Source organism: Haliotis rubra, unplaced genomic scaffold (assembly GCF_003918875.1).
Source record: "Haliotis rubra isolate DU_JTF1 unplaced genomic scaffold, ASM391887v1 Scf1080, whole genome shotgun sequence".
Lineage (NCBI taxonomy): Eukaryota > Metazoa > Mollusca > Gastropoda > Lepetellida > Haliotidae > Haliotis > Haliotis rubra.
Window position 1 is genome coordinate 4291 of NW_025764982.1, and position 22752 is coordinate 27042.

The following is a 22752-nucleotide window of genomic DNA, read 5'->3' on the forward strand; positions in this document are numbered from 1 at the left end:
AGTTGGAATTGCTCACCGATTATGACATGCACCTATTCATTGAGAAAGGCTTGCGGGTGGGATTGCCATGGCTACCAAACTATACACGCGAAAGCAAATAATCAATACGTGAAGGGCTATGACCCGAGCAAGCCAACCAATCATATTCTCTCGACCTCGACGCCAACAACATGTACGGCTGGGCCACGAGCCAGTATCTACCCACAGGAGGATTCGAATGGGCATAGCACGAGATCGGCCGGGTATCGTCCGATATTGATGTTATGAGCATCGCGACGGATTCGAACAAAGGCTATATCCTCGAGGTGGACTTGGAATACCCCAAGGCATTACACACATCATTAACACAACAGGTACCCCTGGCCCCCGAACGTATGAGGGTTAACCCAGACTGGATGTCTGAGTACCAACATAACTTGTTAGGTGGGCGGGTGGCAGACGTTGAAAAACTAGTGCCCAACTTAATGAATAAGACCAAGTACATCGTTCACTATCGCAACCTACAGCTGTACCTGTCGTTGGGTATGAGGCTGACCAAAATACACAGGGTGCTCGTGTTCAACCAGAGCCCCTGGATGGAGCCCTACATCAGAATGAACACAGACCTGCGAAAGCTGGCCACCAGTGACTTTGAGAAAAACCTCTACAAGCTCATGAACAACTCGGTGTTCGGTAAGACTATGGAGAACCTGAGCAAGATATTCACCGACGACCTAGTTGCGCTACACATGAAGAAAAGCCACATCAAATTCAACCGGCCTGTTTACGTGGGGATGAGCATCCTTGATTTATCCAAACACCTGATGTACGACTTTTACTACAACGAACTGAAGAAACAGTACGGCGACAGGTGTGAAGTGCTGTACACTGACACGGATTCCCTGCTGATGGAGATTCGAACCGAGGACGTGTACGAGGACATGAAAAAACGCCTCGATTTGTATGACACCAGCGACTACCCCAAGGGCCATGCCATACACAGCACGGTAAATAAAAAGGTCCTAGGTAAGATGAAGGACGAGTGTGCTGGCACGCCCATAGCCGAGTACATAGCCTTGAGACCCAAGATGTACTCCATCCTGAAGGCCGACAATGGTGAGATCCGGAAGGCGAAGGGTGTTTAGAAGTATGTGGTGAAACAACTCATCAAACACGCCAGATTCAAAGGAAGCCCTGTTCAAGACCCGTACCTTCAGGCATAAAATGAACACACTTAGAAGTGATGGGCATAGGATATACGGACTGACGATAAACAAGACGTCCCTGTCGCCGATGGACACTAAGCGTTGGATAGCTATTGGTGGGATAAACACGTGCAGCGTCACGGGCATGAGAAAATTGAACCAAGAACATAGGGTATATATATCGGGGCGACATGTCATGGAACCAGAGAAAGTTTGAGGCTATTTACTACAGCCCGCGTGGGTACTGGAAAGGAGCTAGCGCAGTACATAAGCTGGCTTAAATGGCACGAAGTACCCCAGGTGAGGAGGCCAAAGCGTGGCTTGAAAAACAACCCCTGTGGCAGATCTATTTACCGGCACCACGCTACGTGCCTAGAAGGAAGTTCGGTATTAACATACCCAATAGCGTTCACCAGGCCGACCTCCTATTCCTACCCCACGACAAGAGGTACAAGTATGCCTTAACCGTCGTGGACGTGGCCAGTCGCTACAAGGAAGCCGAACCCTTAACCGCGAAAGACTCGGCCCAGGTAGCCCGCGGATTCGAACGCATATACAAACGCAGTCCGCTGACGTGGCCCACAGAGCTGCAAGTTGACCCCTGGCGGGAGTTCATGGGTGTCGTGTCACACCTGCTAGACAAACACGATACCAAGGTCAGGCGTGGCATGGCCGGAGCCCATCGCAGCCAAGCCATAGTTGAGAGATTCAATAGGACTTTGGCCGAGCGCTTATTCGGGCATCAGTATGCGAGAGAGATAGCCAACCCAGGGAAACGATCGACTGAATGGGTAGCGCGGTTACCTCAGGTGGTGTCGGCCATAAACCACGAAACCACCCATCTCACCGGCAAGAAACCAGCCGACGCTATCAAACTAAAATCAATAGTGGCTGAGTCGGCTGCACCATTGCGTGGGAAAGAGTAACAGATACCAGATAGGGCCCCGGTGAGGGTACCTCTACCAGCCGGGGAACACGAGGGTGATAGTCGTAAGTGAGCCACCGATCCGATATGGTCAGTCAAAGGCTTACAACATAGATAAAGTGGACATCAAAGCCGACGAGGGCGAACTTGTACTACTTGAGAGATGGGCCAGGAGAGGGTTCGTTAGACAGGAATTATTGATCATACCGTACTGCACAATGTTACCTCCTGTCAAAAGCGACATAGCGGCACAATAGTGCCACGTGGGGCCGGGAAGTTAACTGGGGTTCAAAAGTAGTGAAGCTATACTGGGGCGAGATCTAAGGGGCCTGACAAAAGCTTTATTTGTGAAATAAAGCTTTGCAGAGGCTTTGTTGGACTTGATCTCGGACTGTCATTATATCTACTACTTGTCTGGTTCAATTATTTACAGACCGCCGTCATACAGATGGAAAATTGCTGAGTGCAGCATAAGGAACACCTCCCTTGATTGGCTCAGTATGGTGCTGAACAATGTTACTAATTTTGTATTATTACCCTTAGTTGTTGTCACCCATGACGATCCGGGTTAGAATTGATCTTCAGTAACACTTTCTTTGTCGTAAGAGGCGACTAACAGGATCGGAGTGGTCAGGCTCGCTGACTTGGCTGACACATGCCACCATATCCCATTTGCGTGGACCGATGCTCATGATGTTGACCACTGGGTTGTCTAGTCAAGACTGGAACATTTATGGCGTTAGATATAGCAAACAAACAAACTAGGAATTGTGTATCACAAAGGTTGCGTTAACCAAATATTATTTCTGTTTATATATTTTTAATATTTCGGTTTTGTCTAATCCGACTGAGGTGATAAGGTCATAGAGACATTTTTTCCACAAGACGAAAGTCACATAATCCATTCTTCCTGATGGCACAGTATTCCAAGAGTACACGAAAATTCACAAAACATGCCCACAAAACATATTAATTAGGGTCTCGTTGGATTTCCGTTTCCCCTGAAATTGATTTTGAGCATGACAAAGGCAAGAGTTCAAAACTGGTTTACCATCGTGCTGAATCAGAAACAACCAACCTCAACATGTAGATGTGTGAATGAAGGTATGAATGAATAAAAACGAATGAATAAAAGAAAAATGAAGGAGGAAAAAATGAAGGAAGGAAACAATGGAAAATTAATGAACGAATGATCTCATGTGTGAACGGGTTAACGAACGAATGAATGAGAGAGAGTGAATTAATTAATATGATTAATTAAAGTATTAATAAGCCTATCATTTTTTTTCTCTCTCAATTACAATGGCGAGACGACCACTATCTACTCACAAAGTGGACACCAGGGTTCAAGCTGGTTCCTCGTTGCTCTCGGCCTGCCGCAACATAACAGCGTGCGTATTGAAATCAAGGGCACCGTCGGCAGTGACTACTACAGCGACATGGCCATCGACGACGTCGACCTCCGTATGGGCACTTGCCCTTAAAACACAGTATAGTTATAGCGTATTATCTCAAAGTCGATTATATCGAAATTGCAGTGATTTGGCCAATAAGCCCAGTACCTTCATGTGTAAAAATCAAGCATAAATTGTGCTTGGGTATACTATGCGCAGTCAAGTGAATCAATATAATTTGGAACAAGGATTATGCTTAATTTGTATTTTGTTGATTAAAACTAGAAATGCCTGAGTGAGCTAAATTACCTGACAACAGGTGTTCCCGAAACTTGAAATCATGGTGCATTCCTTCCCTTGTACACATTTCTGGTAAATGTTTTATGTGGGTGTTTTTCCACTCAAGTAAGTATTGGTAAACTCATGAGTTAGTAAAGGGTAGGGATTCCAGGCAAATGGCTGGGAAAACTGGAATGTGTTCAGTCCAGACTAAACAAACTTAGGCTCAGTATTATTCGTTACACTGCTATGCTGAGTCTAATCAACCCCAGTAGAAGGTCACGTCAGCTAACCTTTTGGACTGACCAATCAGAACACAGCTTCCCCAAATCGCGAAAGTTAACATTCGCACATACTGTTTGAAGTTTTCCCTCGAAAACTGGTATCCGAATGCTATTTCCGCACGATCGCGTCCGACTGAAACACACGGAGGACACCATTTTTCACGGTCGCGTCTGTCAATATTCCAGGATAATATCTTGCGGAAATATAACCTAAAAATAAACGATGTCATCAGAAACCCCGAAGTGCATATACTGCAGGTCAAACATATGTGTTTTATACGGATTTTCGTTTGTCGAAAGATCAGTGTCAGCGACCGGGAAGAGAAAAATCCAAATCCATTTTGTAAGTCCCGCCGAACCCTAATAGTAGCCCTTGTCGGACTGGTTAAATCCGTTCGGCTGTCTCCCGTTTGATTGGACGGTCAGAGGTCGCTAAAAGGTTAGCTCACGCGACCTTCTACTAGGGTTTGTTAGACTCAGTATAGCAGTGTAACAAATAATACTGAGCCTAAGTTTACGAATAATACTGAGCCTAAGTTCCTTAGACTGGGGATGTGTTGTGTTTGGGCTTGGGTGATTGAGTGAGTTTAGTTTTACGCCGCATTCAACAATATTCAAGCTATATGGCGGAGGGCTGTAAATAATCGAGTCTGGAACAGACAATCCAGTGATCAACAGCAGGAGCATCGATCTGTGCCATTGGGAACCGATGACATGTGTCAACCAAGTCAACGAGCCTGACACCTGATCCCGTTAGTCGCCTCTTACGACAAGCATAGTCGCCTTTTGTGGCAAGCATGAGTTCTGAAGACTTATTCTACCCCCGGATCTCCACGGGTTTTGGGATTGGCGTTGAGCGGGAGGGTGATAATGAAAAAAATGAGGGATGGCGAAACTAATCACAGCTGTAAGTGGATGGGCTTAAAAGGACGCACCCCTAAGAAATGTACTAACTGTACTATTTGGACGGGGTATCCCCGTAAAGGGGCATGTTACATGTTTTACAGTTATAATAACTTAGGGTTCGCAAAAATTGTACAGTCCTGTGTCCAGGCACACTCCCAAGCCCCCTGGGGCTCAACGAAAGTTCCTCATTTCATCATGCTTTATCTTAATGTACAGATTGGTTGAATAGATTGGTTGAATAGATTGGTTGTTCGAGATGTGACAAATCATCACATTTCTCTGGCGTGTAGCAGAGATACCAGCTTGCCCCCTAAGAGCTCTGGACAGGTGAATGTCATCAGTGTAGAGCAATTCGAAAATATGCCCATCTTCCAAATTGGGTCTTAGCTCGTGTAAAAATCGTACTTTTAAGGTAAAATGGCTAACTTTACCTGCAATCTCTAGCAGCTGAAGGGTATAAATACAGCTAGAGAACTGTGCAGGAAGCAGAAGTATTGTAAAGTCCCCTCGGTCTCTTGTATGGTTGCCATCCGTTGCTGGCAATCTCTTGCCAATTTTATTTCGTGCCGTTTATTGTTAGTGTATTATTTTAATTCTCCTTGATCTCGTTTGAACAAATATGTGATAACCTAGCAATTTTATTATCCTTCGTTGACAGGGTTTTATAAATTATATGTATTTTTATGAATTTGGAACTAGTTTTAGTCACGATATGGCTGAAATATTGCCGATGTGACTATGAATTTTAACTCACTCACTCACTCACTCACTCGTGTAAAAGTCTCTGGAAAATGAAGATATTTCCCTTTCGCACTAAACAGTAGTTTCCCTCAAGTATAGGTTCGAATCTCAGTTCTCCTTGATTATGTTTTTTTTCTATGTTATTTCTTACAAACGTGAGAAAACCGGTATCAAACACGTGTGTTCGACCGATTTCCAGGCTCCTGATATGTTACTCCATGTTGATCACCTAAGGTCAGATTATGACGGTTTACTTTCCTGATTATTCGTGCTTCATTTGAACGCAGACCTGTTACTCGTGCAAGACACCTGCATTCGTGTTATTTTTGCGATTGCATCTCAAAACCAGGTATTTATGCAATGCAACAAGCTCAGAATAGATAAGAACACTACCCATTTCTTTCACATAAGAACATCAATAGGTTTTGTTATAAATTCCTTTATCTTCTGCTATTTTAGATTCCAATCATCAATTCAAAATGAAAAGCGAGGCAATAAATTGATACCTATCTAATATGTGAATACCAACGTTAAGGCGGGTGAGTAACAATGGGAGCGTTTGTATAGTTACAATATTAATCAGAGTCAAAACGCACTGTACCATGTACAAGATGAAACGTTTGCAGAAGTTCATGAGTGCAAACACGTCCTATCGAATCAACCCAACCTATACTGGCACGGTACACAACTCACTGCTTACACGTTGGCTCGTCACGCCGAAGGCCCGGGTTCGAATCCCCACATGGGCACAATGTGAAGCCCATTTCTGGTGTCCCCTGCCGTGATGTTGCTGGAATATTGCTAAAAGCGGCGTAAAACCAAACTCAGTCAGTCAGTCACTGCTTACAATATTCCAGTTTTCCTTTTCCTGTATAAACATTCCTCATTAACATTCAAGATATTATCAAATGCAATCACACTTCATACTCGCAAAACTGTAACAAAGTAACAACCCAAGTTGCAGTGTTTGGGATCCGTCGAAAACAAGAGTGAGTGAGTGAGTTTAGTTTTACGCCGTTTTAGCAATATTCCAGCAAAGCACGGCGGGAAACACCAGATATAGGCTTCACACGTTGTACCATGCAGGGAATCGAACCCCTGTCTTCGGCGTGACGAGCGAACGCTTTAACCACTAGGCTTCCTCAACGCCACATGTTAGACAAGAAGGCTGTGGCGAAGAAGAGTAGTCCCCTCATTGTGAACGTAAACGCAGCAATGTCTCATTCCTGCACACAGGCTACGCTGGAACAATAACATAAACACTTCAATATTTTATATTGTCTAGGGGAAGGGGACGGGGAGGAGGAGGAGATTAAACGTAAACTTTATACAAGTGCATGTATGCAAAGTTATACAATATGTCGTCCGACGACAACTGCATCAAACTCAATGGGCGACACAAACAGAAACGTGAATCTCATTAACCTATTCAGACAATGACCTACTTTTCAGCCGATCCGAAGTTTTTCGTGTGAAAGTGAAAATAGACATCACATACAACTATGGTTACACTGAATTCTAATTCCTTGTTTCATAAGGAAATGGCATTTACAAATCAAATACACTGACCGGTTAACCATTGATATGTCACCCAACATGGACGCCCTGATCTGGAACAGAAACAGATACATCTCATTTGACAAGCCCCAAAGCATTTAGTTTGCCTGTACCAGAGGGTTTTCACAGTCCATGGTATCAACAACTGAATGAGACTTTCACAGAGTTCCTCTCAAAAATGAGTGTATAATATGTCCATTCCTATATGACACCATTATCCAAAAGCACCCACATACAAGATTACATCGAAGGAGCTACCGGTACGTTTTGCAGAAATTAATCACTTTTTTCATCCTCTTGAATTTTCAGAAAATCTTCCCTGAATGATGTACATGTTATTAATCAGTATAAAAATGTAGCAAGTACTTCGTGCAAATATTGCGAAACTAAATCTTTAGAATATGTAGGAATGGTCCCTTTTTGCGAAATGAAGTGCCAGCGGGAGAAGGCTGGAATGAATACAGGATTATTGGCGCCTTTAATTTCGCCCTGCAACAACATAGAGTGGGTTTGGTAAGGTTGAGAAATTAGGTCCACAGAAGCTTCAGAAAAAAACGTTGTTCTCAATATCATTTAGACTGGTGCATTCCCTGAAATAAATTAAAAACTAACAGTTTTTGTCTCTTCACACTTGTGCGTTCTGTTTGCGTTAATTCACATTGAAGCTATGTAACATTAAATGTACAAGTACAACCAGAAATTATTGAGAATTTAAAGATTGAATTATTTTTTTTTTCACTCATTACTCATGTATTAAATGTGAATATTAGCAGAACATAACTCCAGATTCAAAGACATGTGAACAGTTAGTATTTTGTCAAGTCACCATGGGCAGCAATGCAGGCTTCAATGCGGCGGGGCATACTTCTAATCAAAGAAGTAAGAGAAAGTCATGGTCCATGCTGTCCCAATATCGGACCACCTCTTCTTTCATTTCAGCAATATTTGTCAGATTTTTCTTATTGACACTTTCCTTTCATAAGTCCCCAAACATTTTCTATTGTATTTAGGTCAGGGCTATAGCTTGGCCAATCTAATAATGTCATATTTTGGGTCCGAAACCAGGCCTGTGAATGCTTTGAACGATGTTTTGGGTCGTTGATCTGCTGGAAAATCCAAACATTTCCAAAGAACACGTGAGCAGATGTAAGTAAATGTCCCTCGAGAATATCTGTGTACTGTTCACTGTTCATATTCCCTTCAAATAAACAGAGGGGCGTTGCCCCTAACACAGATATTCCACCCCACAGTTAAATTTCGGACTGTACTTTGGGTGCTGATACAAAGGTTTTTCAGTTTGTTTGGTCCAGAACTTCAGTGTATTAGGAAATAGACACACAGAACTTTCATCTGAGAAAATCACATTGTCCCAGTTAACATTTCTATGCTGTAAGCACAAGTTCAACCTTCGCTCCTTTTGTTCAGGTTTCATGATCGGTGATGGAATTCCTCGACTTTTCTGCCAACCCATTGCATGCAGCTCAGTTCTAATTGTCTCCTTACAGACAGCCACTGTTCCTCTATCAATCATATCCAGCCTTCAGTTTTCTAAACTCCTTCGTTTGTTTTTAGAAACAAGAATACCAAGCCGCCTCCTGTCACCGACAGTCAATTTTCTAGGCCTACCTGCGCCTCCCTGGGGATCAATGCCATATTCATTTGCAATCTTTTTCAAAACACGATAAACAGTGGACAAAGGGATGCCTGTTCTACTTGAAATCACTTTAGCTGATCTGATCTCCTTGTTATAATACTCTAAAATCAACCTCCGCTTCTCTAAATCATCCATACTGAGGATCACTGAAAATGTCGTCTGCTAGCAAGTAAACAAAGGGGATAACTCTTCACAAACTAATGAAACAGGATTAACGGAGTTGTCTCTCTTGAATGAAACCAAGCACTTGATGGTAAAGGTTGTTTATACTAGAAATCCAATTAAACAAATACCTAAAATTCTCAATAATTTCTGGTCAAAATATATTTACGCATTCCGGGTTTTGTTGTTTAAGGGTAAGAGATACATTGATACTTCGTGAGTTAGTGAGTCTAATGTTGCTTTTAACAATCATATCAGCCTCATGTTCGAAGAAATGCAGATGCTAACATTTACCACTTCAGAGGAACTTGGTTAAAAGACTGCACATGTTAATGTGGACATTTACTACAACATTCACTGTGTGATCTGAGTCCCTCTGTCCTAGCAAGTTCTATGGACCATACAACATGTCACTGTCATCAGATGTGAGTCCAGCAAACCAAGAACTTCTTCCAGTAGGTCCCCAGCAGGAGTGCTCAATGCACCAGCAAGTGCTCAATGCCACCCAGACACTGTCTGAAACTGGTCACCCAGTCAATGACTTCTTCAGTAGGTCACCCATCAATGACTGCTAGCACACCAAACCAAGCACTTCTTGTATCAGGTTTTGTTATTAATCCACACAAAAATCACCATGCGGATTCGCGTCCGCTACTTCAGGATCTTCTAACTGTGTGTTCGAATCCAATGGCTGAATCCTCCTTTTATATACACTTTTTAAAGATATTGCGTTACATGTATATTACTCAGTATCCATTTCACTCAAGTGTTCAATGAATTCACAAATTCTTTTTGAGTTAACAAATTCATTTTGACACACTCACTGTCGTGATCGACATATCTTAGATGAGTCAGGACGAGGACATTTCTTGAGCAACTAAAATCAATGTTTTATTGCGCTAATTAGCAATCTCCTGGGACTTTAGGGCTGTCACCGTGAGAAAAGGATAGCCTTTGCATCTACAGTTTCAAATAATTTGGCCTTCAGTTATTTCAATGTTATAGCCACATCAAGGGTGTTATTTGTTCTGGGGATATTCCCAGTAGTACCTTAAACGCAGCGATTTCTGCGGTAGTTCAGCTAAATTATACTAACAGTTTCTCGTGTACTCTTTGGGATTATTGCAAAATTGTGTAGAGCAAATTCTCGTTGCGTACGTTCAAGATCCAAAGAGATAAAACGTTCTCTGAATAACTCCCAATGTGATGTGCGCATAACAAAGATATCTCAATTATCTGGCGAAACAGATTCATTTGGCGAAAGAGAGGTGACGATTACCATGGATCAATGAAAAGCAGCGAAGACACCAGGTGCTCAAGTTTTGAATGTTAAAAAAAATATTAAATAAATTCAATTTGTTTGATATGAAAAATTTGTGTGTTCCAAAGCACAGTTTCATTTACAATTTACCATTCCATTTATTCAATAGATTTTTCACAAAAAGTACCTTTTAATTCCTTCTTGGCAAGGATATCCAAAACAACGATTCTGTTGTTTCCTTCAGTGAACGAGAAGCAGGCATCGGAACGCGGACAATAATTACAATCGATTTCTGAAATTTTTAGCAGCTGCATGTTATGTTTTTGTAAAGGTCAAATAGACCGTTTTTAAAGCTTTCGATGTTTTCAATTTGGAAGTTTTGTATATGATCGATTTTCATGATTTGACGTTTTGCTTCTACTGACTTCTACTACACGATTTAGTGAACATTCAACAACACTTACGTGTAATTCCAATCAAGCACTCCAGGCCACCCAGGTGCTGTCAGTACCAAGTATCTCAGCCAAGTACCGCTTGTGCCAGATCCTCCAACCAAGTGCCGTCTGAACCTGGTCAATCAGCCAAGAACTGCGTGCATCCGGTCACCCTTCTTTCTACACCTAGTCACCAAGTACTGTTTTCACCATATTAATAAGTACTGTCTGCACCAGGTCACCCTAACATGTACTGTCTGCACCAGGTCACCCTGACATGTATTCCATGCACCAGGTCATCCAACCATGTACTGTCTGCACCAGGTCTCCCAGTACTGTCTGCACCAGGTCACCCAGTACTGTCTGCACAAGGTCACCCTGATATGTACTGTCTGCACCAGGTCACCCTGACATGTATTCCATGCACCAGGTCATCCAACCATGTACTGTCTGCACCAGGTCTCCCAGTACTGTCTGCACCAGGTCACCCTGCCAGGTATTCCATGCACCAGGTCATCCAGCCATGTACTGTCTGCACCAGATTTCCCAGTTCTGTCTGACCAGGTCTCCCTGCCAGGTATTCCATGAACCAGGTCATCCAACCATGTGCTGTCTGCACCAGGTCTCACAGTAAGGTCTGCACCAGCTCACCCTGCTAGGTATTCCATGCACCAGGTCATCCAACCATGTACTGTCTGCGCCAGGTTTCCCAGTACTGTCTGCACCAGCTCACCCTGCCAGGTATTCCATGCACCAGGTCATCCAACCATGTACTGTCTGCACCAGGTCTCCCAGTACTGTCTGCACCTGGTCACCCTGCCATTCACTGCTTTCAAAAGGTCATCTAACTGAGTACTGACTTTTCCAGGTAACCAACTAATGTCCTGTCCCTCACTGAGAGCACAATATTCAAAGCGAAAATATGTTTCAAGAAGTCTTCCATGCCACACTACGAAATTTACAATACTCCTGCTTCATTTTGTGAAATTTTATTTATTTCGTGTTATATTGTGAGTACAAAACCAAGCACCGATTTCAGAAAGGTATATCTTATCTAGATACCGTCCTTTTATCCGAGGGCCTTCAATTGTGACCTACGTCAGTCACGATAAGCAGGGAAACACACACGTACATGTATCTTCAGCCATGGCAGCTGTTATTACTGTAACAGTGAGTCAGGTGAGTCTATTGAATTCATCAGATGAACGGGTACCAATTAATACATATGGTATGTATGTTACTGTTACCATAGTACATTACTTCAGGAATTGTCACTATTATCAACGGGTCATGAACAAAAATGTAGTGAGAATACCAGATAAGGCGTAAACCAGATTTTAGTCCCATAACAACGTTTTCTGGTTTGGACTACTTACAGATCCAAGTATTTTATTTATTGTAGGTCATTCTCATGCTTTGTGTGGGCCAGAGCAAAGTATGTATGTATATCCGGACATTTTGGTTACACTCAGAAATCGTCCGGATCAAATCAAGGAAAGTGTATTGCCGATGTATATTGAAAATTTATCATGTACATGTATGTGTGTGTGTGTGTGTGTGTGTGTGTGTGTGTGTCTATATATATCCTAATATATATATATATATATATAATGAATTATCAATAGTAAAAACAATTAATCATAACATATAAATGTACCAATAAACATTGACTCACATTTGACTCACATTACACGTTATACATCTTACTTCACTCAATATCTTGACATTTCCCATGAAGCACATGTATTTCTTTAAAAATCTGTCATAGATGTTTGTTTCGTTGGTTTGATTTCATCCAGTTTTTCACTAAGTCCATCACTAGATTCACCGAACCTTCGTAGAATGTCAGCAACCTGTTGGCGTGTATCTAATTGATGTGTTGTAGATCAGATGTTTTGGGGAGAACGTGGTTTCATTAAAGCATGGAGCGACAGGCATGTGGGTAGTGCGCTGGCCGCCGAGCACAAGGAATGGGTTCATATCCGCCTGATGTAATCAGGCCGTCTCCTTTGAGGTCTTGAGGATAAAACGTCTGTCTGGATAGCGGATGGTCGGTGGTTGGGTCCATGGGAAAAAGGATAAAGCAAGGACCGCTCCGCTCGACATCAGTACACTGTTCGGTATCCATGTTTCACTAGGGCATGACATTTCAGGCAAACTTATACCGGTGGAATAGTGCAGCCACACACACGCACCAACGCACACAAACACACATTCACGCACGCACAGACGCACGCACACGTGCGCATCTCTGTAAGTGCAATAAACTTGAACGCGACGTTAAAGCCTCTTCCTGCATTATGTCATGTGAAAACTATTCTCATTGGTGCCAACACAATAAGGCTTCCGTTGTGAGATAATTTACGTTAGTGACTGTACACCCTCATTACGCGTTTCTGAAGTGACGTGTGAGATAGTTAACTGTGTCACTAGCAGTGTGAGCGAATTTATTTAGCTGCACTTTCTTGTGCATGAGCCCACAGGTGGTAGGTTGTAGAAGAACCCGTGTTCCACACATCATGATGGTGGTACGCGTTCAACAATTGCTGGACGTATTGAGGATGGAAAGTTTATGTTCGGCAATGTAGAGATTATATTGTGGCACCGGGCGCTTAGTATGAGAGCTCATAAAGCAAGTGCCGATCAGTAGATGACAGCAAGTGTCCAATCAGATTGCATGACGTTTTGGCATCCGTGCATGCAGGCTAGTCGGTTTATTTTCATTTTTGAAATATGGCACCTGGAATGTTGTTTCTTTCACATTCGCATTTATTATACATGTTGCTATGAGGATAGCCAGACAAGATACACATATATATAATGCAAGTCACAACTACCGTGTTTAATCTAGCAAACGAAATACGTATTATCAGAAATAGCAACCTTAAGCACTGTGGTAAGACGTCAACCAAGAACAGGTGTTCTTGACATTGGAGATACGGAGAGAGGTGTGGAATACTGTAAGGGACATTCTTGCGGCCAAGAGTTTTTCTTGACCGCTCGAAACAAGCTTGCAATGCAGAATTTCGAGAACACAATATTTTACCAATATTAAAGGCAAGAATTTCATGATGGAAGACACAGTGAAAAGTCGTGTCCATCACAATTAAAAATGTGACAATGAAGCAAGATAGTGTCTTGATACTGAAAAGTCAAGGAGGCCAAGTGTCCATCACAATTAAAAAAGACATCCATAAAATGTTTGCCTTTGTATGTGTATCACTTCTAAATGTCATTCTCATTTTTGTATTACATAAATTGTTTTCGTCACGATATGGCTGAGATATTGCCGATGTGACGTTACGTATTAACTCACTCACTCACTCTAAATGTCATTCAAAGACTTTACCATTTTTCCTTGCGAACATGGAAAGAGTTGTGTCTCCTTTATACAAAACTTGTGAACTGACGTGACGTTGCATTTCAGCCGCTTCATCCCTGTATTGCCGGAGCTGCGTGGATGTCGTCAACCCTGCGTCCTGCACAAACATACGCTCATGTAAAGAAAATCAAGTAAAGTCATCTATTTTACACACGGGAAGCATGATACGCTAGAATAGGAAATACTTTTGAATCAGATCTTCGTCTCCGTAATGATCTGGCTCACCACCACGTTTCACCTCAGATGAAAATACCAGTCACACGTCTCGAATTAACCATTCTTTGTAGGCATCTGTGTCTTTCCTGATCAAGAAAACTAGCACAAACCGTTAGTTCTCATGCAAAACACAAAGAGTGCTGTTGCGTATGTCTTGTTGCTTAAGTATTAAACATCGTGTCCTGTCTGAGTGACATGACATCCACAACTGCAATAATCTACTATAAACGGGGTGTCTGCATTGGGGCTTTAATTTGTTTATATCACAGGTTTCGAATAGAAGTGTTACTGAAATTATGAAGCACCGTTTAAAAAAAGTGTGACAGCGATTCATTTATATAATGCTCAACGCTATTTTGCCTTTTACGTCTAATGGTAATATGTCATACAAACCCTGAAACAAATATATCCCAGACAGTTCATGCAAGTCTAAAATAAAGTTCTGAAATGAAGAAAGTCTCTTGTCTCCTTATATTAGATTTTTAATTGATAACGAATTATCGTTTTTTCTGTAAAATATCTTCATTTCAGAGAGGAGATTTTAGTCTAGCACAATGAAATTAGTTTCGGCAGATCGTCGAGGATAGTAATTTCTTATTGTAGTCGCGTATTTCTATACAGAAAAGCCAGTCAAGGTGGCTCAGAGTATAGGGTATGTACAGAGGTCTGGCGTTACATTAACTTAATACTTTAACTGAAGCTGTTGGAATTTCTTGGTGATTTTCAGTTCTGCGTGTCTCAAGTAGTTTTCAGGGGAGTTTTGTGTTTGGGGTGTTGTCTTTTTGATTTTGTATTTCTTTTGCTGCGTGTGTATGTGATTTTTTGATTGGCATTCTAGAAGTTGATGGTATAGAGATGACAAAACTTTATGGGCGATCAACTTCTTTATTTTCACAATGGCGACGTTTCAGTATAGATTCTTATACCGCTTTCAAGCACGGTGTGTATGTGTGTGGGATTGGGTTGGGTTTGGAGTGAATGGGGTAGATGAAGTTTTCTGGTGAGGATGACGGTGTTTGCTGCATAGAGCCAGCACGTGTATGAATCGTACGTCGTTTAAATCAAGTCGCTTAAGTGCACAATGGATGGAAAACATGTCAGAGTAATGTTACCCAGTAGCCATTAATAATAGGCATTAAGAATAGGCATGTTTTCAAGAAACATGCCGTCTTGATGTAAAACGCGCAAACACAGTCTAACTTGGTAGCACTTTCATTTTGCTACATCTCCAATTCTCAATTCTCGGCTGAAATCCAGTATATTTTGATTTTTCAATCTAACACCACCACCACCACGTATTATTTACCAGATGTGTTCCACGAGGGAAATGAGGAGTCTCAACGGGGACGTCGTCTACACGCTGGGATGCGACAACAGCAGCGTGAGTATTTTGAACGTGCCAGGGTGTCACTTCAAGTAAAATAACAAACACAGCCTGAACCATCTAGATTCATTCTAAATGATTAGTTACGTCAGCAATTTAAACATCTATGTAATAGTATGTCACTCATTAAAAAACTGACATCAGGGACGTGCCAATTGAACCACCATTGATTCATTTATGATACTGACAATATATTGGGTTTATGAAAGGCTGATGATGTTTATGTACGGTGCTATTCTTCATTTCATGAAAATCACGTTTCCTGTGTAATCATTCCGTTTTCTACTTAAACAATAATTTTTGGACACACACACTGTAACGACAACAATGATGATTATGATGATGATGATGATGATGATGATGATGATGATGATGATGGAATTGTCGGGCACTACTTTACTAGGTTACACACACGTCTAATTTACAAGACAAGAGACTGTTGTATATAGGTGAGGTGAAATTGGTTTAACGTCATGCTTGAGAATATTTCGCTCATATAACTACGTGCATGCGTGTGTATGTGTATGTGCAGCTGTTTGTCCTAGCCCACACTTAAGCTGGTTTTATAGTGCTAGCCCACTGAGATACAATGCCGCAGTGAAGCATGGATACCCCACTCAGACACATTATACTGACTCCGAGCCGACCAGTCCTTGTTGTACCCATTAATGCCGAGAGCAGGGAGGGACCCACAAGTACCATATTTTAACGTCTTTTGGTATGACGCGGTCGGGGATCGAACCCGCGACCTTCCGCTCTCCGGGCGGACGCTATAACCACTACACCACGGAGGCGGTCACGAAACAGTATAGTACTGATGAATGTTTGTAATGCTAGCTGGCACCACCTTTACTCATTTAGATATGCAGTTCGAGTTTGGCGGGTCCTGTCGTCGGACGGCGTGCAGCCTCTGGTTGTTTTCAATGCTGCGGAACTAACGAATGTAATGCTGGACTGTGTGCTCATCAACCATCGACAACACCACATACTAGCCTTCCTGTTGGTAATGTATATATTTCTAACATACATTGTACAATAATATTGATAAACTCAACACACTAGCCTTCATATAGGGAATGCAGATATAATTAAAATGTAAGTGTACAATAATCTTGATACAATTAACACAGTGACCTTCTAGTGGCAATGCGGATATCCTAACGACAATGCAGTTATATCTAACTTAACTGTACAGTAACCGTGATACACTCACCACATTAACCTTCCTATTGATACTGCAGACATATGTAATTGTACACTATAAGTTCTACACTGGGGGGGGGGCATGGGTTGATATATTCCCTATGTTTCCTTATGTTTCCCTGAACCCGAAAACCAATTAACAACGTATTTATCTTACCGAGTACCGGAGTTAGGCAACAGTCCAGGCACTACTAACACGAAGTACCAAATGAATTCCCATAGTTTGGCATTTCCAGCGGATAACACAGAAAATGGTACTTGTAAGTAGGGTACATTGATTGGCTCAACCAATCAGAAAACGACATTTATGTGTGAGATAAGATGATAATCTTGGTACTCTCAACTCCGGAACCTTCATGAGTGCCAGTGAAGACATACCTAAAAGTACATTTACAATAATCTTCGTACACTCAACACAGTAGCATTCCAAGTGGCAATGCAGAAATATATCACATACATTGCGAAATATCCTATCCCACAACACAGCAGCCCGCTGACTGGCTAATATACATATGTACTCTCAATATTACTAAGATCCCTGATAGACGATCCATGTTTTGTTTAAAATGTGGGGCATAATCTAATTAGGCAATTTCACCGGTGATAGTGTATTTTGCATATATACCATGGTTGCATTGGTCGGGAACGTTGCTAGGGGTTACCGAGTGTTATATAGTTATAATTCTAGGATTCTTATGTAATTTTAAAAGGACGTATAATTCCAAAATATTGCAATCACTGCAACAAAGAGACATGTCGATACGTTTTATCTTTTCGGAAGGCCATGCAAGTTGACAATTATCCTATTTTAAACGTATTTTCAGTTATTTTTTCGAATTCGAAATAGCTATTCTAGTCTGTGCATAATCCTTCATTTTGAGATAATGAGAGACGCTGTTGCCAAAATCAGTCATCTCTTGAGTGACCATAACGCAATGACTTGTTATTTCCTGTAGGTGTCGTTGATCACTGCAAGTCGGACCCTTGTAAGAACGGCGGATCCTGCTATGAGAGGGTGGATGGTTTTGTGTGTGAGTGCACGGCCGGGTTCACTGGTCTTCACTGCGATATTACTGATATGTGTGCTTCGGATCCCTGTCTGCATGGAGGCAAATGTCTCGATACTAAAACAAGGTACTTACACGTGAGAATAAATGCGATATACCCTTTCTATAATTGAGGTGAGGTGAGGTGAAATTGGGTTTAACGTCGTGCTTGAGAATATTTCGCTCATATGACGACGTGCATGCGTGTGTATGTGTATGTGCGGCTGCTTGTACTAGCCCAGACTTAAGTTGGTTTATAGTGCTAGCCCACTGAGATACCCTGCCGCAGTGAAGCATGAATACCCCACTCAGACACATTATACTGACTCCGAGCCGACCAGTCCTTGTTGTACCCATTAATGCCGAGCGCCAGGCAGGGACCAACAAGTACCATATTTTAACGTCTTTTGGTATGACGCCGTCGGGGATCGAACCTGCGACCTTTCGCTCTCTAACCACTACACCACAGAGGCGGTTTCTATAATTGAGGATGAAACACATTTCCTTGTGAAATGTAACCTACATGCCGATATTATCTGAGGTTTCGACCTGATGTCAATCCTCCCTTTTGTATTATAAGAACTCTAAAATGAAGTATCTATTTTTTAGAAGGTGACATGCTACAGCCCACTTCAAAATCCTATCATTTCGTGATATTTAGTGCAGTGGCTGGTATTAAAATTGATTGCATTTCTACTTCATATTTCCGTTATCACTCGGCTCAGTAACACAGATCTGCCACAACATATAAGCAAAGTGATTTTGTGTCAATGGATCCAGACAAGATGGGTCCATGGTACTGCTGTAAGCAAAGGGAAGGCATGGCACATACTATGTTGTACATAAGCATCCATTATGAAGTTTGAACATGCTGAGAACCTTTTCTGATATATTTCTAAAAGAAACAGTGCACACTATTCGCTTAATGTTGTCTCGTTGAGTTGAATTTCTACCGTTTCAAACAAAAGACTACTCTGAAGACTTCTTCCGAACAAAGTCAGTGTGTAACATGCAATCGTTCGGTTATGTTGACCATGTTAAACAGACAAGTCTTGAGGTGTACGGTTATGCACTGCAGGCATGTCCTGGAAACGTATTTACATCGAAACAGGACGTCAGACTCTTCTCCGTCACTGTCTAAGGTGATAGTATTGATATTTAAAGCAAATGGACGACGCCTGTACGTCATCACGCTTACTTGAGCATTAGCACAGGGGTATACTAAACACTCTTGACATAACGATGATGTGAAATTGTTTGCCGTCGGACTGTATTCGACGTTAAACAGTTTGTAGCGAGCAGGTGGTATTAGATTGTATCGGAACTGAGGCGCAAAATAAAATATATCTGGTTTGTTTAGTTTTTATACGTAATAGAAATTTAAATTTAGAAGTTAAATTTGATCATATCTAGCTCAACATCACTCATCTTTGAAACAATTTGAAAATGTAATCTGTGACTGGTAAAGTTGTGTTACAAACAGTTCAGAGTAAACGGGAGTAAGACGTGAACTTGCAACCACAGATATCTACCTTGTTTAAAATGTAAATTTGAGAAAATAAGAAAACGTAATTTTAAGTCCATTAATTTAAGATTTTAATTATATCAAAAGCTAAAACCCTGAAGACTTATTCTTTTTGAGTGCCGACTAATTCAATATGGAATATAATATCGCACAATTGAGACATTTTCAAATGAAAATCCAAAATACGAGAAAACGTTTTGAGACAATTTCGTTCCCCTCAGTTCTCAGTGTATGTCTGAGGGTCAACCCTGTCTAGATATCTGACACTGCATTTTGAATTACATTTGGTTGATTATCATACCCTTGTGTCAATATCGACGTTCCAGTTACGTCTGTGACTGCACCGGTACTGGTTACGATGGCTTCACGTGTCACCTGCCCTACAACGACTGTCAGTCACAACCCTGTCTCAACGGCGCCACGTGTGTTGATGGGTTTAAGGTATTCTTTCATCATGGCTGGATTTTTTCTATGACGTACTTTTGAGAAAAATACGGTTGATAAATTTCCTATCAAAAGGTTGCATCAACGATCTATCAATGTTAACATCAAACGGCTCCAACATTTCGTTATAACATGTATTTCGAAAATAACATATTTATGAGTTAGAATTGCATCCTTATACTAAGTCACATATTACACAAGTTATTTTTTACAGTTTTCCATCTTTCAGAATGTCTCTGATACCAGGACATGAGTCGTTGAGCTTCTTTATTTATATCTGTTCAACACGTGAATTGCAGAACTGAACCTGCACCTGTGTTCCTGGGTTCGCCGGAAATAACTGCGAAGTAGAGCTCAGCGCATGCGTGTCCAACCCGTGTCTTCATGGAGGCACGTGTGTCGACACACCTGCTGGGTCAAATCCTGGTCAACTAAGTCCAGGTTTCCACTGTCTGTGTGTTGAGGGTATCGCAGGTGCGTACTACCTTCTTGCTACATGAGTGAGTGAGTGAGTTTGTGTTTGCGTTGCTTTTAGCAATATTCCAGCAACATAACTGCAGGAGACGCCAGAAATTGGCTTCACACATTGTACCCAAGGGGAATCGAACCCGGGCCTTCGGCGTGACGAGTGAACGTTTTAACCACTAGGCTACCCTACCGCCCCTCTGGCTACATGATCCCAACATTGGTGTGATGTGTGAAGTCGTTTCATCCGCCACGATATTGCTGGAATAGTGCTAAAAGAACTGTAAGACCATGCTAGGTAACTCAGTCTTACAACATTGTATGCTAGCAGGTATGGAATAGATATCTGAGGATTGGCAAGTCGTAGTCCCAGAAACCTGGTTATGAGTTCGAATCCAAGCTTTAACTCATTATGAATGTTGGTTTCCCAGTACCATACCTGTTCGCATGGGTATAAGTGATACTTTGACATTAAATATACCTGTGAAGATCCGGGTTTGATTTGGTCTTCAGCAACCCGTGCTGATCGTGGTCAGGCTCTCTGACTTGGGTGATAGATGTCATCCTAACTCAGTTGGGTAGATCCATGCTCATATCAATCTCTGGATTGTCTGGTACAGACTCCATTATTTACAGACTGCGGTCATATAGCTGGAATATTGCTGAGTTCGACGTTAAACAAAACAGTCCTTTCGCCAATGCCCTGAGCAATAATTCCTATTGGAAATGTAAAGATCACTTCACAAATACATTACTGATATACATATAACAAATATGAATTTCTGTCTATCTAATCCTGAAACTTGAGAAACATCCTACATGCTGAATAAGGAAATAAGTATTGTGGTTATAGTGTTTGCTCATAACTCCGAAGGCATAAGTTTGATCCCAAGTATGGCACCTCGACAATATATCCTCCTTTAACGGGTCCTAACTTACTAACTCACGCCGATATGTTATAGGTGATCGGTGTGAGCAGAACTACAACGACTGCTGGGTGAAGCCTTGTAAACACGGCACCTGCGTGGACGGCATAAATTCCTACACTTGCGACTGCACGGGTAGTGGCTACTCTGGAGTACTATGTGAACACAAGCTCACCAACCAGTAAGCATTTATCACAATGAAGACAGAGGTATAGGGAAACTACTCCGAATGTACAATGGGAGTTTTCTAACGGACGCTGTAAACACTGAATCAGAAATAACTATTAACTATGCGCCGGTAAATATATACTACTGACACTTTGCTAACTAAAGGATCACCAAAAAATCGCAACCTTACTTAGAGATTTATAATTTGAAATTGTATCCATTTAAAACTGGATAAATAATGATATGGAAACACATCTTTAGGAAAACAGCCACTATAAGCTAACCGTATGCGCTTGATACGTGATTAACCATAAAAAATGTTTTCATGGCACCAATCAACCATTTTGCAAATCATGGAACGAGTCATTGAAAAGTACACAACACCTGTCAATAGCAGGTATGGGAACCACAAGGTGACATGACACACTAAAACCAAGCCCCCATGCTTACAATAAGCTTAGATATTTAAACCAAATTTGACCCCGCATCATAGTTTTCTGTTGAATCAATTATTTGATCCTTAGCAAAGTGTGAAAAGAATATACAACGTCAACACAAACTAGAGGATAACAGGCTCGGTTATCCGTTGAAACATATTCCAATGGATATCATGGGAAAGTAAGGATGAAAGGTTACGACTGACTGAGTGAGTTGGATTTTATGCCGCTTTTCACAATATTCCAGCAATATCGCGGCGGTGGACACCAGAAATGGACTTAACACATTGTACCCATGTGGGGAATCGAACCTGGTCTTCTGCATGACGAGAGAACGCTTTAACCACTAGGCTACCCAACCGCCCCTTGAATGGCTCACTGGAAATCAATCCTAATATATCAAACATAATAGTTATCCATAAACATTAACGACTGAATGAACAGGTGATGATCAATCCTCTTGAACAAATAACTGAGCAAGTTATCTGTGGTGTTATGGGAAGATAGACTTAGTTTTACTTCGTCACAACGTCACAATGAAAAACTCTTTTTTCAAAATATTTACAAATGAGGGAAATAATCCCAATGCATCATGTGTGAATTTTCTTTTGTGCACCTGTCAATGTGGTGTTGAAAATAAATAACTACTGCGAATAAAGCTTTGTAAAGATAATTCGCAGCATGAGGTACACAGCCGGGTCATAGAATCAGATGTCAAAGATTCCTTTAAATCAGCTCTGTCTGGTGTGATGATCTTCATATCGTGTATCATATA

General features: G+C 41.6%; 1 protein-coding gene across 1 annotated transcript; it reads left to right on the plus strand.

The window, feature by feature from the left end:
* The first annotated feature begins 14211 nt into the window (after positions 1-14211).
* On the plus strand, positions 14212-20384 carry LOC124281805 (protein crumbs homolog 2-like). The gene is made up of 6 exons (XM_046717802.1): positions 14212-14294; positions 15689-15760; positions 16625-16766; positions 17923-18100; positions 19864-19978; positions 20281-20384. Exons 2-6 carry the CDS (start codon positions 15689-15691, stop codon positions 20284-20286), a joined length of 513 nt encoding a protein of 170 aa, XP_046573758.1. The 5' UTR covers positions 14212-14294; the 3' UTR covers positions 20287-20384.
* Positions 20385-22752: the final 2368 nt, after the last annotated feature.

Bases quoted from the DNA above. Each gene is read 5' to 3' on its own strand.
- LOC124281805 (XM_046717802.1), top strand. From the start codon at position 15,689: ATGTGTTCCACGAGGGAAATGAGGAGTCTCAACGGGGACGTCGTCTAC. The intron at 15,761-16,624 runs GTGAGTATTTTG...TTACTCATTTAG, and splicing joins TGGGATGCGACAACAGCAGC to ATATGCAGTTCGAGTTTGGC. The intron at 16,767-17,922 runs GTAATGTATATA...TATTTCCTGTAG, and splicing joins ACATACTAGCCTTCCTGTTG to GTGTCGTTGATCACTGCAAG.